This window comes from Scomber scombrus, chromosome 1, assembly GCF_963691925.1.
Source record: "Scomber scombrus chromosome 1, fScoSco1.1, whole genome shotgun sequence".
Classification (NCBI taxonomy): Eukaryota; Metazoa; Chordata; class Actinopteri; order Scombriformes; family Scombridae; genus Scomber; species Scomber scombrus.
In genome coordinates, this window is record NC_084970.1 from 32,737,715 (window position 1) to 32,759,511 (window position 21,797).

At 37.6% G+C, this 21,797-nt stretch overlaps 1 protein-coding gene across 1 annotated transcript; it reads right to left on the bottom strand.

Annotated features, from left to right (window-relative positions):
* Positions 1-1,956: 1,956 nt before the first annotated feature.
* Positions 1,957-17,638, bottom strand: zdhhc13 (zinc finger DHHC-type palmitoyltransferase 13). Its single transcript, XM_062439244.1, has 17 exons — positions 17,571-17,638; positions 14,974-15,215; positions 12,633-12,755; positions 11,429-11,506; positions 10,974-11,118; positions 10,666-10,730; positions 10,162-10,324; positions 9,299-9,424; positions 9,052-9,185; positions 8,803-8,905; positions 8,017-8,139; positions 7,863-7,925; positions 7,625-7,718; positions 6,447-6,530; positions 6,192-6,349; positions 5,602-5,699; positions 1,957-2,578 (listed from the first exon to the last, which is right to left on the bottom strand). Exons 1-17 carry the CDS (start codon positions 17,595-17,597, stop codon positions 2,440-2,442), a joined length of 1,965 nt encoding a protein of 654 aa, XP_062295228.1. The 5' UTR covers positions 17,598-17,638; the 3' UTR covers positions 1,957-2,439.
* Positions 17,639-21,797: the final 4,159 nt, after the last annotated feature.

A 21,797-nucleotide genomic window follows, 5' to 3' on the forward strand; every position in this document is an offset into this window, starting at 1 on the left:
ACAGTACATGACCTAAATGTGAAAAGCTTTGACATATCATGACAACTGAAACAATAAGAAGCTGCTCGTCGTCTCTGTGGTTGGGACACTTAAGGCTGCTGAACGTCAAGACATTCTGTTTTTACTGATTGATTCAACAAAGGAAAAGAAAGCACATTATGAGAGTGTGATGTGAGTTTCCAACAGACCAGATGAAGCACACGTCGAATGTGTGCAATAAATCTGGAGAAACTTTTGTCTGAAACGGTCACAGGTGTTTTTTTTCAGCTCAACAGCGTCTCTTGAGAACATACATTATGGTGCAGTGGGAACAAATATCAAGCTTTCTCTCAGCCAGTGTTGATGTTTTTCTTGTGAGCACTGTTCCTTTTTTTCTAATACAGTTTGTCATGATTTTTCATTTTTGTCCACTGCATCACATACATTTCAATGTTAAAGATGGATGCCACAGCAACTAATGGAGCATCTACTGTAACTGTCCTCTTTGTTTTACTAATGGCTCTTTAAGACAAGGAGGTGGCAAGTTGCTGACATCCTGGTTCGAACCTGACAAAAGCAGCATAGGATCTTCCAAGTGTCTGTGCAGCTACTGAAGTTAGACCATGCAAACTTCTTGCAGCTGTGAAAGCCACTCATGCAACTACTGCTTCCCAGTCTTTGTTGTCTTAAAGCTGCATTACTTGAATTTTTTTCCCCTGCCACTTGGGGACAGAGAAGCTCCATTAGAGGTTGAGAAAACCACAACCTCACATATTATAGTCTCATACAGTTGATCTGACTAATGTGTTAGCTTACGTTTACCTATTCATACATCCAGCAGACACACAGCAGTACAGATAAGTGTTCATCTGGAGTAAGTTGTCATTCACTATTTTTCTATATTACAAAAACTAAATACTTCAACATTCACATTCAATAGTGAACAGTACATTGAGATTTCACTCTCACCGCAACACTTTACACTGGGTTTTGTAGCAGAAAGTAATGCTTAGTGGATAAATGTAATACTCTTAAATAAAATGGCAGACAGTTAATGTAGTGCACCATATATTTAATATAGAGTTATTTTAGAAACAGCCCAATTCACTCTACTTGTATCTTTATTTTGGTCTCCACCAACTCCTGAGAGAAATATCTGGCTTTTTAGCTGCTAAATGCTCCACAACATTGTCAGTTAGCAGTAAATTGAGCTTTCCGACACTTATCATTTTCCTGACACTTTACACTGGGTTTGTTAGCAGAAAATAGTGTACATGCCAAGTACACTACAGCACTACATAGCAGATACATTTCACACTCCAAACTCAAATACTCTCAAATAAAATGACAGAGGGTTAATGTAAATATGGAGCGATATCAGACACAGCCCGATTCACTCTCCTTTTATCTCTATTTTGGTCTCCACCGACTCCTGAGAGAAATATCTGGCTTTTTAGCTGCTAAATGCTCCACAACTCTGTCTTCTGTCTGGTGCTGGACAGTTTGTGCACATTTGGTTTATCAGAGCTTTTTTGGCTAAAAGGCTGTGCAGGGCTGAAGGTTATATCTGAAATTAAGAATCTTTGTTGATTTAAAAAGAGATAAAATAGTCAGGCATCTCAATGCTGACACATACTACAAGCTGGATTTGCTGCCTTGTTTTACAGTAGCTGCCTGAATGAGTGCATCAGCCACACACACTGAAAACTGATCTAATGTGGCAAAAATCTGAAAAATAACGACAACATATGAACAGAAATCACAGATAAACCTTCATCAACAATGACTGAGACATTCAACTTGATATTTGATTCACACCACCACAAACTAAGGCTTCAAAAATGATCGCTGACATGAAAAAAATCTTGCACCCTGAACATTTATATAATGCTTAACCACAGTGGCGTTTACTGTTGTGCATTGTTTCTATTATTTTGTCCACCCCGAAGTCCACACAGAACCAGTTGAAAAGACAGGCACACAAAACGTTGCTTTATTGAAGTATAATAGTGGTTATTCATTATTAAACACATGCAACTCTTACAAAAAGTCATAAAACCAACTGTTAACATGTACAAAGGTCCTTTTTCCCCACAACAGATGATTAAAAAATAGGCTTGATGTGCTCATAAAAAACAGCTCAAAAGTTCAATTACAATTTAGGCCTTTTAAAAGGTTCAACCTTTCCCCAAATTAAAACATTTGTGATTTTTTAAATCCACTTACATCGGTCAAGTATAAGGCAGCAGCAGTCTGTACAAAGAGCAACTGAATCGTAACGATATCTACACGTCGCTTCATGTTATTCCCGACTTCTCCGACCACGTTCCTTCTTCACAATGAACCGTACATTTAAAAAAATAAATAAATACACTCTGTGCTTTTGGTCCAGAACCACTTTAAAACTCTCACCCTTGACCCTGAGCGCGGGGGCGGCAGGGGCAGCAGGGGCGGGGGAGGTCAGACCATGTCGGTGTGTCCGAACATGTGCTGGTCGCGGCCCGGCGGGTACTGCTGCGTCCAGTCGATGACGGGCGCTTTGAAGAGGCCACAACAGCGCAGGTGGAAGAAGGACACGAGGTTCCTCACTACACCCAGACTGTGGAGAGACGATGAGAGAGAGAGAGAGAGAGGTAGTTCATTCTATAGGAAATAAAAGTAGCACTTCATCTCTGACAATAGACGACCAGACGGTTTGAAATATACAAGTCAGTGATGTTTTTTTGTGTCCATGTGGTTTAGTCAAATTTAAAGTGGTTAAAATATGGAAATAAACGTACGAATAACTTGCACACATTCTTTCTTTTGTGGGCCCAGCATAAAATTTCTGCTTTTAATCCATTTTGAGAGAATATATTAGAGGATTATGGCAAAAATGTCTAAGTGGTGTAACCATAAAAACATTGTACCAAATAATTAAACTTAGCTTAAATTTAGCTTAAAACGCTAAATTCTCAATAAAAACACCTTTTCACTTTTTTAAAATTATTAGTATAAGTCCACTTAAATACACTGTAGGTGGATAAAATATTTAATATTTATCATTATTTTGTGGTTACACTATTTGACATTTTCAGGAGCATTCAGTCTTTTGGTAAAAAAAATGGTGCAGATGTCATTTCAAATGACATAAAACCAACAAAAATACAAAATGTACATTTTAACAAACCTGATGCTGCTTTTAAGACACTTTTTTAACTGCTCATCTTCAACCCTTATTTGTCACTGACCGATATACTGTATACTTTCCGCTAGTCTCCAATATTAAGGATTAGTAGTTTTGTGAACATCATTAAACATTTTTCATCTGTTACTTTTGTGTCCATTTACCCTTTAAGTAACTTCTTGTTTGCAAGTATGTATAAAATGGATTATTATAATATTTAAGTTATATATTATATAAGTGTCTCTGTTTAGCTCATCTTTTGAAAGCAGTATCTGTTGTATTTGGTTTAAATTCTGGATCTGCTGCAATTTCCTGAAAATATATAATTTCATCCTCCTTCTTTGCATCACTTCGCAAATCCTTTTCTACTTTTTAATTCTTTCCACCAAAATTATTTTATTATTTATTATCTCCCCCCCCCCACAAAAGATTAGTGAACCCATTTTTTTTCCAATCCTTGCAAACATTTCCATAAAAATCATTTAATTGGAACATTTTTACCAATCACTACACTCTTCCACATTCCAATTATCTTATTCACAACCTCAATTATAAACCCAGGAGAAGTAAAATTAAACTTCAGTCACAGTCAACCAAATTTCTTGCGAACCCATTGAGGCCTGAGGGATTTTCTTTGCTCTGGCAGAGCTGCATCACTTCAACTTTCAGCGCACAGTTACTAAATTTAAACAAAGTGAACCATTTCTTACCTCATGCCTAAAACACAGGACACACATTAGACTGCAGCCTTTCAAAAAAGCCATTTTAGGCTTTAATAATCACAAAAAAAACTAGCCTTCAAATGCACACTCTAATATGCACTGAGCTGCTGTTTCCTGTTAATTACGGCAAGATATTAAAAAATTTGAATAATTAGTTTCATAGCTACATTTTCAGATTTGTACCAACGTGTGCTGAGAAGAATTAGTTACATGGTGATACGCGCTCCGCCTCCCTTTTTTCTCTTCTACTTTCCCACTTTCAGGTGCTCCTGATGAGCTGGTTGATTGGTGGCTGGACCTGCCACACAGATACAGGGGAGAATAGAGGAGAAGGAGCGCTCTCTTGCTCTCTTCCTGCAGCCCTGGCTACCTGAGATTTTTCCTTAGTGTTTTTTTCTTTTTGTTTCATTTTGTTCTTTTTGAGGACGGGGGCCTTGTAGTCCAGTTTTTGCAGCTTTGTTTCTTTTGATTAGGTTATGCATTTTCTTATAATTTAGGGGTTGAAGTCCTGGGTCCTATAGTACTATAATTTGAGCTGGCTCACGGCCCTTCCTTCATCTTTTGTTCTTTTTGGCCAGGCCTTCAGACTCCCATAGTTTTGGTTAGTTTTTGACATTATTTGTGGATAAAATTCAGTTTTGACACTTGTATTCGGGTTCAGTGTTTCTATATGTTGTTGGTCACACAATTGAGTCATCTGTTTTGCATTGTGGCTGGACCTGCCTACCCTTTATGGAGGAGAGTAGAGGAGAAGGAGCGCTCTCTTCCTCTATTCCTCCAGGCATGTAACCCTGACCAACTTTGTGTTTTTCCTTGTTTCATTTTGTTCTTTTTGTTCTTTTTGGAGGACGGGGGCCTGGTAGTCCAATCTTCACAGCTTTGTTTCTTTTGATTAGGCTATGCATTTTCTTATAGTTTAGGGAATGAAGTTCTGGGTCCTACAGTGTTTCTATGTTGCTGTTCACTGGTTTGAGCCATCTGTTAACAAGCCACTTAAAATATTTTCAAATCCATGAACACAATTATAATATTCAGCATGCATTTGCACATCTGTTGGAACGTTCACAAACCTCTCAGTAACATTAAATAAGCGCTGAGTCCCAATCATGCTTCCACAGAGAATAACACCACATATGGCCCAGTGTTACCGGTAATACATCAGGACTAACGTACAATAAGACATTCATTATTACACAATATGTCCCGACAAGAGACCTTGACTAGAAACAGAAGACGCTGTTCTTTTGACTTTAGATATTGTGATGGCTCCAAGGCCTCTGGCCTATTTTCTTTTTGTTTGCTTTGGATCTGGGAAAGTGTGAGAGAGGCTCATCACTTATTTGGTGTGAATGCTCCTGCACACACATTTACACACCAATACACTACAAACATCACTGATGAACTGACATATATACTTAATTTAGTTCATTTAAATACATTTATCTTTCCTAGTTTAAAAAGTAATGTGTGGTCTCCATAGTTTGTCCTACCTTTGAGCCAGGTTGTGACAATATTGATTCACAATACTTAACCAACATAAAGGATATGCTTTTATAGAGCTCCACTAAAGTATGTAAAATAAAGGCCTATCCTTTTTTTTTTTTTTTTTATGATTGTGATGTGCAAAGTAGCCTGTATCAAGCACTAATTTGGTTGCGAGAGATCATAAAACAAAACAGTGAGTAAAAATTTAACTACAACACTCAAGAGCACCGATAGCATCTGATAACTCACTTGTATGGATTTTGTCTGAGGGAGACGGATTGTCTAAGTTTTCTCTGGTGGTTTGTCAGACTGGTCCTCTCAGCTGTGGTCAGTCCCAGGAAGGCGATCTGCTCCCAAACAAAGAAAACATGAGTTATATATCGAGGTGAGAGAAGCAGCGGGTGTCACTCACCATTTACAACAGGTCACTGATATAAAGCTCATGAGTTAAGTCGGTAGTCATAAAGTCTTAAAAGAATGAAGCCGAGTGAGTTAGCTGCCAATCAAGGTATTTTAATTACTTGTATTCTGCCTAATTCCCGTAATGAAATCTATTATAAAAATTCATAGCAAGTCATTATTTTAGATAACACTGTATTATCTTCATATCACATTAATAGGAAATTATAATAGATCTTCTCAGACAGATATTGAAATACTTGGATACACGTCATCTTGAAGGTAAAATATGTGTATATATGTGGGTTTAGTGTTTTTTAATTTATAACAGCAGATATAAAGTGTAGTTTCTATTCCTGTTATTATTATTCTTATTCGTATTATTATTATTAACTAGAAGATCTTAGAGGCATATTAACACACTCCACACAGTCAGTCACCTGGTAGAGCTGCAGTACCAGGACGGCACCGGACCAGCAGGTGTGGTAAAAGGCCAGCAGGAACACACTGAGCACCCAGGGAGAGCAGCTGACCAGCGCGGAGACCACACCCCACAATCCCTGGTCCTTATAATTCATCTGACAGCGAATCGCCCAGTCTGAAAACATAGAAAACATCACAGGCATGAGTATCCACTGCTGTAAATGTAAAACTAGGTCACATATGGTTATTGTACTGTATGTCGGGTCACTCACACATGAGACAACCGTAGAACATCCAGGCGCCCATCAGGAAGAGGGAAAGGAGGAAGAGGACGAAGAAGTGATGGTTCCTCGCACCTGGAAGAAATCAGATTCAAATCACTAAAAATATGATCCAATATTGAGACAAATGCTGTTTACTAAATAATAAATCACTCAGGGATATCACTTTTTAGGGATAAAGTGAGTCAATCCACCTTTATTTTCAGGTCATTTTAGACTTCAGCTACTGAACTTTTACTCACTAATAATCCTGAATAATCTAATTCGAGACACATAGGCAATATTTTTTTAATATCTGTGTTGATATTTCTGTTGCTATATTTAAATTATTTGTTTTGACAGAATAGGAAACACGTTTTTAAATTACATCTGGCAGTGAGTTCTCAGTTTTGTTAGTTATTTAGCAGAATATTTAAAAAAAAACCAACTATTTATTCATTTTATTCCTATTTATTTTTTACCTTAGTTATCTTTATCTTGCTGTCTTTCACCGACCTGTTTGTTTGTGGTTTTGGGTTTTTGACATGTGACATATTGAATGTTGTTTATTTTGTAATACCTGTTTGAATCACTCTCTGTGGGATCAATTAAGTTGTTTGAATCTGAATCTGAAATGATTAATTTCTGGTGTGGATCCAGGACTTGGAAAACATGACATTTCCAAACATGTTTTTCTCATGAATCACTGAAGCAAATCCTGCGAGTTAGCTCAGGCAGCCCAATTCAAGTCTGCCGCTACGCTCACATGACGGCACTCTCCTGTCATCGCGGCATATATCCAGCACACCCTTTTAATTATAGTGGTGTTCTTAAACCGTCAGTACTCAGTTCACACGGCTGCTGCTGCCACCACCTCTGCTGCTATTTATAAAAGCACTTTAGCCCCAATAACACCTGTAGGCTGCGAGTCTACCTTCCTCTAGAGGGGCAGTACTTAATGCTGTATATATTCTACAATCACATACAATCTGATTCAAACTAATCTGACCACTGTCACCATTATTTGTGCAGATCCAGATGCAGATTTTAACATTTTCAGTTCAACAAATTTTAAAAGATTGTTCTTAGTGGAAGTCGAGGCTCTCACATCGGATAGTTTGACATATTTTGATGGTTTTAGATGTTACAGTTTCTTGTAATCGTTTGTTATCTGCTACAATCTATCGTACCGATGCAGGTGTTGGTCCAGACGGAGTGGTGGTCCTGCTTTGCCACACAGGCGTCACAGTTGAAGCAGTGGTTCGCTCTCATTGGTTTCTTTATCTGTGAAGTAACAAATATAACAATATAAAACAGTAGTTGTAGTAGTAGTAGTAGTAGTCACTGATTCTGTTATGAGTGGTACATTTGTTGTAAAATAAAGTGGTTAAATAGGTTTTGTGGGTTTTGTGGTTTTTGGAGACTCACCATACAAGAAGTGCAGAATATTCTGGGGTCCAGACAGCCGGCCTCGGCCAACACTAACACATTCTGACAGCACAAACAAACACAACCCGGCTCAGTTTTGCATTTACATGTGGATAATATCATTAATGGTTTGTAAATTGTCATTTTTAAACACCATTTTCTTCTCTTCTTCAGTTGTCTTGACGTAGCCTGGGTCGGTCCTGCAGGCGCGGAGGTAGTAGTAGAGCAGAGCAGTGACGTTGAGAGCGAACAGAACCTGAATGGTGGCGCTGTGTCCATGTGGCGTCGGACGTTAAGAAACTTTTCATTCATCATAAAATATCAAACATCGAACTGAAGGAATAAATTCAGCTGCTAAGTTTACCGGCTACTGATGACAACGAATACTTCTGTCATCACTCTCTAATCCCTGTCTCTGATAATGATGAGAACACTTTGACATTTTGCCTCTCACTCTGCCTACAATGAAACCTGCTCCCCCCTTCAGAAGCTATTATGGTGTAAGATATAATGAACACACTTTACATCCAATGGCTTTGCCTGCGCCTTTGTCTTTCCACATTTTTCATAATGCATCTAAAGCAAATTCCAGAGATTGAGGCATGAACTTCCCTTTTTTTTCAATTAAAATGGGTATATAAATATAAATGTAACGAGCTTCCTGAACAATGGTCACATGTCTTACATATATATTGCATTCTATCACCTCTATTTTCTGCTCATGTAAATGTAGAAGCTTGTGTTTGCTGCTCTTCATTCATGTCAATTAAGAACTGCAGCTTTCACTCTGATGGACTGACCTGAAGTAAAATGCATATTTAGGTCTGATCTGCAAATGTCTATCTCAACAGTCATCTAGAGGTAAAACAGACACTCATATGTAGAGAAAATCACTAATAATTGTCTTGCAGCTTGTTTTTTTTTACTTCAATGAAAGGATATCTGGCAGGAACCAGAGGCACCAGGTGACGAGCATCCAGAAAACTGAAGCCATGAGAGCTGAGGCCGGTAGAAGAGACTGAAAGGCTGGACTTGGGAAATTCCTGTGTAGACACAACCAAACCAGTTTTGTATAACATGCAGATAAGGAACATGAGAACCAGTGCAACAAGTGGGAGTTTTATTCCTTTCCCATTTAAATTTCATTCAGAACAGTCAACAGAAGAGCTCAGTGGAAATGTGTCCTCACCTCGAGGCCAGATTGATCGCACCGATCACACAGGCCAGCAGGATCCCTTTAAGCAACCAGGACTCTGAGTTCATATCGAGTATGGCGCCCACACTTCCAAACATGGTGGTGCAGAGGAAAAACTGCAGAAACACCTGGAAGAAAGGCAAACGGGAACATGCTAGAAATAGAGGGAACTTTTAAGAGATTACTGTGTATTTTTGTGAGCAGTTTTTTTCTGATGCGTGGCTCTTTAGTATCTGTGTACCCTGTATCTGTTCATGATTCGCAGGCATCGGGAGTTGGAGCGAATCCTCTCCTGTTTGGTGTGGTTGAGCATGTGGATGAGCAGCGGGCTGTTCACCTGGTGAGCCAGGTCGATAGGTGTGTGGCCCTGAGGGAGAAATATTACAAAAAACCACCATGAATACCTGCATTGTGTCAAATGTGAGGTAATATCATGTTTACACACGCAAGTAAGTGAACTAATGGCTCGGCCTATTCTCATCAGATTTAACCAGTGTGAAGAGCTGTACCTACAACATTTACATAAGCAAACTGTGTCTTGCTAAATACATAATTTAACTGCTACAATAAGATAAGCTTAAACCATTTTAACAGACAAAACAGCTGTCTATCCACTCCAACTGTAAAAAATGTTTTAAAAAATTATTATTTTTTAAGATTATGATTCCAGTATTTTAAATCAAACCAGAAACTAAAAAGTGCTTATATGTGTTAAATCAGCATGTTTCAAGGAAGTGCAAAATACAAAAAAGTCTGTTAACAGATGATATCAGAATCATAAGAAGAAGTTGAGCAATATTATTTCTCTTCTTGCAAAATGTCCAGAATTTCTTTGATCATTAAACACAGAGAAAAGTGAGTTGCTGACTAGTTTCATGTGATACCGAAACAAACAGCAGGTGATTTTGTGTGTGTGTGTGTGTGTGTGTGTGTGTGTGTGTGTGTGTGTGTGTTCGGTTGTGCTGTATGCTGCATTGATGTTCTATGACACTGTTTATTTATTTATTTTTTCGTACTGTCACTGCAAATCAAATTTCCCCTTGAGGGACAATAGAGCTTTAAACTGAACCGAACTGAGAACTGTTTAGATTTTGTGAGTCTCACATTAATGTTTTCTGCATCAACACTGGCCCCGGCCTCCAGCAGGATGTGGGCGGCGTCTACGTTTCCTGCCAGCACAGCGCAGTGCAGCGGCGTGTTCCTGTTGATTTTATCCACAGCGCTCACAGAAGCATTATTCTTGATTAAGAAATTAGTGGGTTCAGGCCTGGGATAGAAAAACAACAAGTGATATTTTACTTTTTTAACATCCCCTCAATATACTAACATCAAGAGGTTGTGAATAACTAACAGACTAAAGCATTTTATTCTTGAATCAAAGTAAGAAAAAAAGAAAGAAAGCATGTATCCCTGGAGAGGAATGTGTGCTCTGATTTAACACTATCATTATATGTCAAAGATACTGAAAGACAACATTTACAGAATACTTTCAGAACTACCGACATGGCCTCCAGTCAGTGTCAAATTCAATGATATTTTAGGTATTTATACATTCAGCAGAAACCGGAGAGGCATGGTGGCACATCTGTGAAGGATAACTGTGCTTACCCAATAATCTTCTGGGCTGCTAACATCAGTGGCGTCTGTCCGTTGCAGTCAGGTCCATCGACTTCCTGAAAGCAAAGAGGCAAATGAAGATTACCGACAAAGAAAATCCAATCAAAACAAAAGCAGAATCACATCAAGTGGAAATTAACTCCACAAATGCACTTAGGAAAGACTTTTAACTGAAACAAAAGAGAGAGAAAAGGGAAAGTCTGTCTGTGTGTGTGTGTGTGTGTGTGTGTGTGTGTGTGTGTGTGTGTGTGTGTGTGTGTGTGTGTGTGTGTGTGTGTATGGATGGGTGGTGGTCTGACCTGTCCCTTAGCCATCAGATAAGCTGCTATGGCCATGTGCTGGAAGAGGATGGCGAGGTGGAGAGCACGATAACCTTCTCCATCTGCGACGGAGGGGTCTGCTCCGTATCTCAACAGCTGGATCACCATGGGGAGGTGGCCCTGCCTGTTCACGGACAAAAACCACCAACAGTTTTAAGGAGGAAACAACTGAAAAATTTCAAGACAAGTCTGTGTGTCGTCTGTCAGAAATGAGGCAAGAAGCACGGCCAAATTTTTGATTTTAGTAGTGGGAATCCATTTAAAACATGTTTTTTAAACTATGTGTCAATTCTTGAAATCCTAAAATCCTACATTAATACATCTATTGAAAATAAAAGCATAATCCTTTTTTCCAGTTAACAGATATGATACAATTTTGAACTTGAAAGCAGACCCAACCATAGCAGTGAATCCCCTCCAGCTCATACTGTTACCTTATGGCCCAGTGTAAAGGAGTAGAGTTCAGGTCTCCTCCAAGCTGGTCAACTATCGCCCCTTTAGAAATGTAATACCTGTCAGTAAAAAGAATATCAGAAAATCAGTGTTAGAACAAAAGCCAGTGTGCAGAGTTTTCTTTATGCTCCTGACTCTTGAGTTTTATCTAAGACCTCTCTATCAATAAATAACAACACATGAAGTTCCTGAGGAAGCACACTGCCTGTACTGGACCTCTGTTTGTGTTTTGGATGTTAAACTGAGAAGATTTAGAAACACACAGACCTCTTTATATCATCTTTAGGTTGCAAATGAAGCATTTTGGATGATGATTTTAACTCTGATTTAAGGGAACGCTGCAGTTGTATGATTGTGTGTTGAGAGCAGCTGATACAGTACTAAATACTGTCAGTGTACTTTGGCCCTGTGTGTCTCAGCAGATAACGTCTACTACTCACTGAGCATGTGCAATACAGTGTTAACCCTTTATGTACCAAATGATCATTCTAAATTATATTGTAAGATATTATAATTATAGTTTACGTTACACATCCCAAGAATCACCCTCAGATATGAGAACGATGTGAAGGGTTTCCATTCTGCACAGCGAGATAAGCCTCCTAAATATCAGAGCTCCAGACTAATTTCTTTTTTAGGAGCACTGTAGCCCTTTGCTGAAAATGTTGGGAGCACAAGCAGAACATTTAGGTGCACATCTTAAATAGACCTGCAATGCTATTATTCACATTATTTACAATTTTTGATTTTTAGATTTTATTATTATTTTTGTTTTATATTATATTTTTAACTATAACTAGCGCTCAATAAGTCATGCAGCTGCCACAAAGTGAGCTGGAAGTGAGACACCGAGTGTAGATGATGACTTTCACTCGCACTCTCACTCTCACACACACACACAAATACAAACACACACTGGCAGAGTCGCTCCCTCCTCGTTTTTTTAACATGAAATAAAAAAAAAAATCAACAACAGAAGGTAGTCAAATTTGCAGGTTGCATACATGCACGTCGTTGTAAAAAATACTCGCACTGTCTCAAAAAATGGTTGCAATCTGAAACCCTGTAAATATCCGGAGGGGAAAATTCTGAAATGTTTTTATGCTTCACAGAATAGATGTTTCCCGTCTCTCTGAGGTGTCCGCTGCACTGAGACAGAAGTTACAGCATATCTGCAGTTCTTACTTGACTAGATCCGAACGGTTGTTGATGGCCGACCAGTGTAGTAACGTGACGTTCTCTTTGTCCGGCTGCCTGACGTCGTATCCTGCTTCCACCAGCTCCTTACAGCGGTCCAGGATACCAAACCTGAGGTGATCACACAGAGAAAAAAACACACAAATTATAGAACTAATGCTTCAAATTGCGCAGTTCTTCAAAATTTTAAAGGACCAGCGTGTAGGATTTAGAGACATCTAGTGGTGAGGTTGAATATAGCAATCAACTGAATACTCCCCAGCCCTGCTTTGAAGTGTGTAGGAGAATCTAAGGTGGCCGAAAAATGCAAAATTCCCTGTCTAGAGCCACAGTTTGGTTTGTCCATTCTGGGCTACTGTAGAAACATGATGATGCAACATAGCAGGCTCTGTGGAAGAGGACCCACTATTTAGATATAAAGGGCTCATTGTAACGAAAACACAGCTATTCTTATTTCAGGTGATTTCTACGCTGATTAAAACATAGTTATGCACATTATATTCCATTTCTGCCAATAGATCCCACTAAAGGTTACACACTGGTCCTTTAAAACACACATAAAGTAATGAATCTCCATGACATTGAACAAAACCAAATACTAAAGCACATAACAAGCAAAAACTGTTAAAAAAAAAACTGTGTGTTAAATAAGTAAACCAGATTGAATTGAACCCTAACTTCAGAGTGTGCAGTGAAGATGACCTCATGGTTTGCACTGTACTGAGCGGGTGCGCTGAGCGAAGTGAAAGAAAAGGAGTGGCTCTGCAGATTGTTCTTTCTTTCTCTCTCTTGTTCCCGCATTACATTAAAAGTGACCTTCGCTCTGCTGCGCCTGAAACTCATCGATCAGTTAATAAAAGCAGAGCTGGAGCTTCAGTCGTCTCATTCTCACCTACTGCACACTGACACCGGTTTGTGCTGCCCCTTTTTGCTTTTAAACTATGTTGATGTTTTAAAACTGGTTTAAAACCGATGAATCATCGCATTCCTTCTGACTGGTATAGAAGCACAGCTCTCGTAAAAGCCTTTGTGCAATCCTGGAGTTCTGTTGTGCAACTCCTGAGTAAATATATTGATCAGATAATTGGAGTGGACAAGGAGTGGGCTTACTGTGGTGCTCCTTTTTTCAAATTTAGTGTTAATCTTTCGTCTATCTGAAAAATAAACTGAATTGTCTTATTATAGCATTTGGAAAACATTGATCTTATATAAAAACTAAAGTCCTAAACCATTTTGTCTTATAATAATCTAGGTGACACTTTTTTTCTGGTCTAAAAGGGAAGTGAGCAAAGAAAACACCAATGAAAAACAGTGAGTCACAGATTGTTACTACAGATACACTCACTGCAGGCTTGGCTTATAGGTTGGCTGGTTTCTAACGTTCCTAATCATGTAACTCAGGGGTGTCAAACATACGGCCCACGGGACAAAGACGGCCCGCCAAGGCGTCCAATCCGGCCCACTGGATAAGTTTGAAAAGTATGATCATTGAATAAAAGTAATTCCAATTTGTCTGCTGCTTCAAAGGTTTTCCCCAACCCTGATAATGAATATAATCCTCTGAAAAAACTATATACAAATATGTTATTAAAATATATATATATATATATATATATATATATATATATATATATATATATGTATTGATTCATATTGGGGTAATTTGCAAAATAATCTGAAAAAACCCCCAAAACAGACATGATATTGTAAAACTGCACTCATTTTTCACAGTAAATAGATGGTTTATTATAGTAAAGTTATGATATATACATTATATATTATTTGCAGGTTATTACACAATGGTTTTACTGGTCCGGCCCACCTGAGATCAAACTGGACTGTATGTATGTGGCCCTTGAACTAAAATGAGTTTGACACACCTGCTCTAACTGCTCTTCGCTGTAATCCCAGATCAATAAAATTAAGACCCAAATTGTAATAAATGGGAATCATTGTGCATTAATTTACGCAGTAGACAGTAATGTGCACATCACTGACGCTAGCTGAAATTACCTACTCATATCTGCTGCTTTACCTTCTTGATAAAGCACTTTAAATTTTAATCTTTCATTTGCACCATATGTTCTTTTAATCATTTTAAAGCAAATCCTTATCTTATGCTGCACTTTCATATTTTATGCTCTATTTTAGTCCAGCTTTTTTTACTGTTTAATATTTTGTTTTTATGTAAGCACATTGAGTTGCCCCTGTGTATGAAATGCACTCTATAAATAAAGCTGCCTTGCCTTTGATAATTGAGGCACCACATGAAAGAATAAAACATCCACTGGTTGACAGAGAGCATTAACGTCCCCGTCCCACCACTTACTGCGTCGCCTTCACGATGTCCCAGCTGCTGCTGTCGTCCATGTGGGACCGTTTCTTGGGCTGCTGCGTGAGCTCCATCACCTGATCCGCGTTTTTGCCAAACTGTCCGTGAAAGGACGGCATGAAAGGGGGCGCCATCCCGCCGAACCCTGCCACCGCTCTTGGCCCGTGACTGTGGGAATGACCTCCGTGTCCTCCGTGTCCATGGTGACAGCTGTCATGCATGTGGCCGTGACCGTGACTCTGTAAGGCAAGGAAAACATTTGCTGTAAAAGAGTCCGCTTGGAAACCTCAAACTGGCAGTGAGCAGTGGTTTTACTGGGTTGAGCAAATCCTCCTACAGGGCATCCAAAGGGAGGAAAGCTGGTTTAGTGAATTTGGGAGAATTAAAAGGATGAAGGCCTTGGGTTTAAGATGCTGACCATATAATCACAACTAGAGCTGCAACATTAAGTCAATGAATCCATTAGATGATTGACAGGAAATTACTTTTAATAGCCAACATTTTCATGAAAACATATATGAAGTTATGAACTCTTTAAGTAATGAACTCTTGTCTGGGACTATGGGTGTTTTCGTGCAAAGGCAAGTATAGTAGTAAAAAAAAGAAAAAAAAATGGTCCCAAAATTTTTTTAGTTCCCTTTTATTTCATACATATGAAATCCCTAAAAAATATTTGACAAATAAAAAAAAATGGTATTAGTGTGTTGATGAATAATTTCTTTTTTTGGACATGATTTGTCTCAATTCTCAATAATGGGTGTTTGATAATCGAATAATTTAAAAACTTTTTTTAAAGCAAAAAATGAAAAATATTTGCTGGTTTCAGCTTCTAAAATGTGATGATTTAACTATTTATTTTAAAATATACATGACAGTAAACTGAATATCTTTGTGATGACTGGGTAAGACTGCAGGATGGCTACAACACAATACACAGTGGATGTTTTACTGTCATGAATTTTATATTATGTGATGAACTACTCCAGTATCAAAGCAGCGCCTGGCTGCTGCCCTCCACCCTCTGGGATGGATCTGCTGCAAGCTATTTTTGGATGATGATACTTTGATGGTAACAAGCTGCTGTCATGATCCCAGACAGATGTTAAAATGTTTAAAAAGCTCTTTGAGGGAGAAATTTGGGGGCTAAATAAAATGACATGACATGACAGTTAGGTGGCTAGCTACTAACATATGGTAAAAGCTGATCACTGACTGGCTTTAATCAGTATAAACACATGTAATTAATGAGTTGCTATCAGAAAACAGCACAGTGGTTGTAATGTGAAAGAGATTTAAAGTGTTATAATGTGGATTAGGAAAATGTGGGACACTGAATAATGTGGGACAAACAGACTCCAGTGCATTTATCACTTTTTTTATTCAGTTATTTTAAAGCTAACTAGTATATGCAAACTGTGTAAGTTATATTGTTTAACATTACACATGTGAGCATACAGGCTACTACTTTTTTAACCTTTCTGATGAGAAAGCAAAAAAAAAAAAAAATCATATAGGCCAAAAGTTTTGGCAGATAAGGCTACTTTGTATAAATCAAAGTATTTTTAACCCTAAAAAATTGTGTCCCACATTACAAAATCCACCCTTATTATAATAATATAAGAATATATATAAGTACTACTAACATATGGTAAAAGCTGATCACTGACTGGCTTTAATCAGTATAAACACATGTAATTAATGAGTTGCTATCAGAAAACAGCACAGTGGTTGTAATGTGAAAGAGATTTAAAGTGTTATAATGTGGATTAGGAAAATGTGGGACACTGAATAATGTGGGACAAACAGACTCCAGTGCATTTATCACTTTTTTTATTCAGTTATTTTAAAGCTAACTAGTATATGCAAACTGTGTAAGTTATATTGTTTAACATTACACATGTGAGCATACAGGCTACTACTTTTTTAACCTTTCTGATGAGAAAGCAAAAAAAAAAAAAAATCATATAGGCCAAAAGTTTTGGCAGATAAGGCTACTTTGTATAAATCAAAGTATTTTTAACCCTAAAAAATTGTGTCCCACATTACAAAATCCACCCTTATTATAATAATATAAGAATATATATAAGTACTACTAACAAATGGTAAAAGCTGGTCACTGACTGGCTTTAATCAGTATAAACACATGTATTTTATTAGTTGATATCAGAAAACAGCACAGTAGTTTTAATGTGAAAGAGATTTAAAGTGTTATAATAATATAAGAATAGATAATGAAAGGTGGCTTTAAACAGGAAATGAAATGGTTAAACAGGCTTTTGGCTTGTCAGTGCATCAATACGTCAACCTTCTTTAAGGTGGATGACAATGCATTTATCACAAAGGAGGATAAGCCTAAAGTGGTCATATAACCAGTGATGCTGAAGAGGGATTAAATCGGAGAGTATCGATTAGCAGCAGGTAAGTAGCAGCAGGCTAATTATGTCCACTGAGCGCCGGCTAACACGCTAATGCTAACAAGCTGCTAATATAATATTGTTTAGGATAAAGTTGGTCAGGTCAGGGTTTAAGTAGATGAGGCAGTGAGTCCGCAATGGATGCAGCAACAGTGGCTAATAAAGATAAAAGCGACTTACATCACTGCCGTCCTCCCTCCAGTCCATCTTGTTGTGAAGGAATGGAAGAGAAAAAGAGAGTTACTTCCTGCCGACGGCCAGATTCTACTTCCGCTCAATTGCTTTTCAAAATTGTTTTTTAAAAATGTCAACATTCGACTTCCGTTGCTACTCGGCTTTTCAAATTACAAGTCGTCAATATGTCATGAGATGTTTTCAGATGTGAGAAAAGTAAGAAAATATTTCGGCATGGTTTATTTTACATTGGTTTGCGGTGGAAAGAGACATTTGCAGCTAATGTTTGTCTTCTTTGTGTGTTTATTCCCAGTAAAGTATCGGAGAGAGCCAATTCTGACAACAGATTAATAAATTGATTTAAAACATTATATGACACATTTAAAAGAACTAGCAACTTTCCAAAGACTTAGTGAATTAACTTTATATTGGCCTGTTTTTTGTTTGTTTTGTTTTTTAATCTTCCAATTGCTAGCTACTCAGTTTTACATATTGTATAAAGTCTTTAAAAGAATCAATTGACTATATAAAGGTATGAAATTATGTTTTAAAACACAAAGAGGCAGAGGTAAAGTCTGCATCTGGGTTTGCCATTTTGTCTGAAATTTGGTACTCTTCCTCTCTCCTCTCTCCCTCTTTTCCCTCTTTCCTGCTCTTCTTTATCTCTTCTTTATCTCTCTCTCTCTCTCTCTCTCTCTCTCTCTCTCTCTCTCTCTCTCTCTCTCTCTCTCTCTCTCTCTCTCTCTCTCTCTCTCTCTCTCTCTCTCTCTCTCTCTCTCTCTCTCTCTCTCTCTCTCTCTCTCAACCCCAACCGGTCAAGGCAGATGGTCACCCACTTAAAGCCTGGTTCTGCCTGAGGTTTCTTCCCATTAAAACCCATTAAATCAAATAGTACGGTCTTGTTGTGTGGTTTTGTTGTGACTTATATAAAATTCATTCATTCATTCATTCATGTATCTATTTACTTATTAGCCAACATACCTGTCAATACCAGTGTATCAGTGATAAACTAACATGAGCCAATTATATCAGCTTTACTACACCTCATGCTGAGAATATCAAATATGTACACTCACTGGCCACTTTACTAGGAACACCTGTACATTTTAATGCAATCCAATACAACAGCTCTGTCTTAAATTCTACATTTACAAGCCTTATACATTTTCAGTTCTTGTTAACATTGTCAGAAAAGGTGATAATTCTACTTTATGTTAATTATTGATGTCGTAGTGGGAAGTGGTGCTGTACTGGAGTGTATTATACTGAATGGTGGTCCTAATATTTTGTGCTCTTCTGAGTGTATTCACTAAGTCACCGTGATGTTTATCCCATTTTCCATTTCAATTATTTGTATTTCAGTCCTAAATATATATATTTATAATGTTTGCATCTGCAGTTTTACACGTCACTGATCATTGACTACACTGCAATTTCCTGTCACTTCAAATTTTCAAATCATTCAAGAAAAGAAGTAAGCAGTGATTCAAAGGTCTGTAACCATGCTACCACAATGCAAAATTATAATTTGCAGCTCTTTATTTCACTCTCTTTCATTCTTCTTTAACTTTTTCTGTTTAAATTATACAATACAGGCCTGTCCGTATACTGTTATATGCTTTTGGTCTGGTGATGTTTTTCATGGTTTGAGTTAAACTGATGTGTTTCACTTACTATTCCCCGTCTTTTATATTTAGACAACCGTGTGCTTTTAACTTTCACCTTTAGCAACACATTTCTTGTTTCACTACAAAGTCAGGTCCAAATAGTTTTCTCCATTTGGTGTTGGAGAAAGAGCTTGACCTCATCCCTCACCTCTATACCACATATAAAGTTTAGGTGTCCACATACTTTCTTAGTATATGATGTTTGTAGGTTATAGTTGTATTGTTATTATGCAGTGCTGCTTTTAATTATGTATTATAAAGTTCACACTTTATTATAAAGGCAACATCATTGAACAGGAAACTAGCTTTCTGGTAATTTTTGCTACCTTGACACATTGTATTTCTTTACTCTTTCCTTCTTCCTGGTATGCAAGAGTGACTTTCATTGGACTATTATTTTACTTCCACCTTCAAGCCTCTTTTTTTGCATTATTCAAAAGTAAGAATACATTTTTTATAGCATCAGTGAAGAAATACAACGCCCCAGCGGCTATGAAAATCCAGGTTTGCTTTAGTTGAAACAAACAACAAGAAACACACTGAAGCAGTTCTTCTTTAAGATAAATAATACATAAATAGTCCTTAAACTTTATATTTTTTATCCACAGTGTGTGAGTAAAGGCTTTTAAAAATTATTATTCACCTGGAAAAGTTGCTTTGGTGTCATAAACAAAACCCAAAGCGGCTCAACTTTCTTCTGCTTTCTACTTTAATGTTTAGTGGATAGTTTGATAAAAATCTGCTGGGGTGAATTTGAAACTCAAACATCAGAGCTAGACACTATTTAAAAAATAAATAATATATTTTTTGCATATTATGTAACCGTCACAGAGGATGAGTGAAGCAGCCCCAGAAACACCATAAAGATAAAGCTCCATAAAGAGACAGGGGGAAATATTACTGTCTTTACCTGATATTTCATGCAAATTTCTATGACAAACCAGTTATAGGAGCGTGGTAGACTGAGAATGAAATGTGATAATGGGTGTGAACAACGGAAATACTTTCTGTGGTTTCAATACCAGGTTTGAAAACCGGAATAACCGCTCTGCTGGGAAATAGACAAGAAACATTTTCTTGAGGAAAGGGAGAGAGATAAAACTTTGTGGAAGGTGCATTAAAAAGCCTTTAATCCAGATGAAGTGTAAGGCATTCAGAGCCTAAAACTAATGAATAACCTCCAAAGTCTCTCTCTATCTCCCTTTCCCCTTCCTTGTGCTTCATTGTAGGAGAGGAGACAGGTGTTCAGGAGGAGTCAGGCCATCAACTGACATCAATCAAGTCCCGCATATATACCTGGTTCAGCCTACACCTCGTTGTAGACTCTGTTAACCCAGTCAGTCACATCTCTAGCCCTCCTAGAATTATATGGTGTCTGTATTTTGTTAATCCTGTTTCTCTGTGCCATGTCTCCAGCCCTAATAAAACCTGATAATGTAATAACAATCTCTGTACCGATGATGTAATAAATGATTACATTAACGGGAGGTTATAACATTATTGGGTTAACCTTATTTTTGCAATAATAATGTAATATTTTTCCAATATTGTAATAACATTATTACATTTTCTATTGAGTTATGAGGTTTTTTTTAATTACATTATTGGGAAATTATTACATTATCAGGTTCTACAAGCCCTCGTCCCAGTTTTACCAACAATAAAATTATCTTTCTAGACCGCTCACTGCATCCTGCCTCAGTGTATTGCACTTAGGTTCACTGGTCTAGCCCCTTAACGAAAGTATTTGGGTTAGGAATGACAAATATGTTGGAAAACAGACAACACAACTTCTGTAGAAATGAGTCAAGATGAGAGTTTACGGTTAAGTTTAAGAGCCTAGAAATACACTGGAATTTATAGTGATAAACATCCAGGATTTTAGTTTTTCTAACGCTCATGTTGGTTCAAAGTTATGTATGAATAACAACTAAAATACAGGCACTTTAAAATGGATAACACCTCATTCTTATTATGTGATGTTTGTCATTCAAGCCAACTTCAAATTTTAGTGAAGTTACAAGAAGTACCAACTATATGTGTGGCAGATTTTTTTGGGTGCAAATGCTACTAAATTCATACACAACTCATATTTTTTCCATTTGATGTAATGCTGTAGTTAAATGTTGGAACACATTAATATTTTAGGGCACCAGTAAACATTATAGTCAAGTATTTTCTAACGCAGCAGTTTAAAAGTCTGAGACTCCGAGCCTCCCCTCAGACAAAACTTGGCACCACATTAGTTTACTTGCTTAGTTTAGCTCAATTCCTGGATGCCTGTGGGATCATTATTATGTTATTCGAGCCCAGAGACACTCAACAACTGAGCCAAGATAGCCTGATATTGCTGTTTGATGTACAGTACTTCAGACTACACAAAATATATAAAAAAAAGGTGTGTCTGAAGGCATTTATTTGTATCCTGACTCTGGGAAAACTACTGTATCTCTAAACTATCTCCTCTATGTGATCTCCTTTTGATAACTTATGATAACTAAAGTAATAACTGATGCAGTATGTTTTCACTTCTCGCTTCACTGAGCCTCCCTTGAAGCTGTTTGGA

Bases quoted from the DNA above. Each gene is read 5' to 3' on its own strand.
- zdhhc13 (XM_062439244.1), bottom strand. From the start codon at position 17,597: ATGGACTGGAGGGAGGACGGCAGTGAT. The intron at 11,119-11,428 runs GTAACAGTATGA...GTCCGTGAACAG, and splicing joins CCTTTACACTGGGCCATAAG to GCAGGGCCACCTCCCCATGG. The intron at 5,700-6,191 runs GTGACTGACTGT...GTTTGGGAGCAG, and splicing joins TGGTACTGCAGCTCTACCAG to ATCGCCTTCCTGGGACTGAC.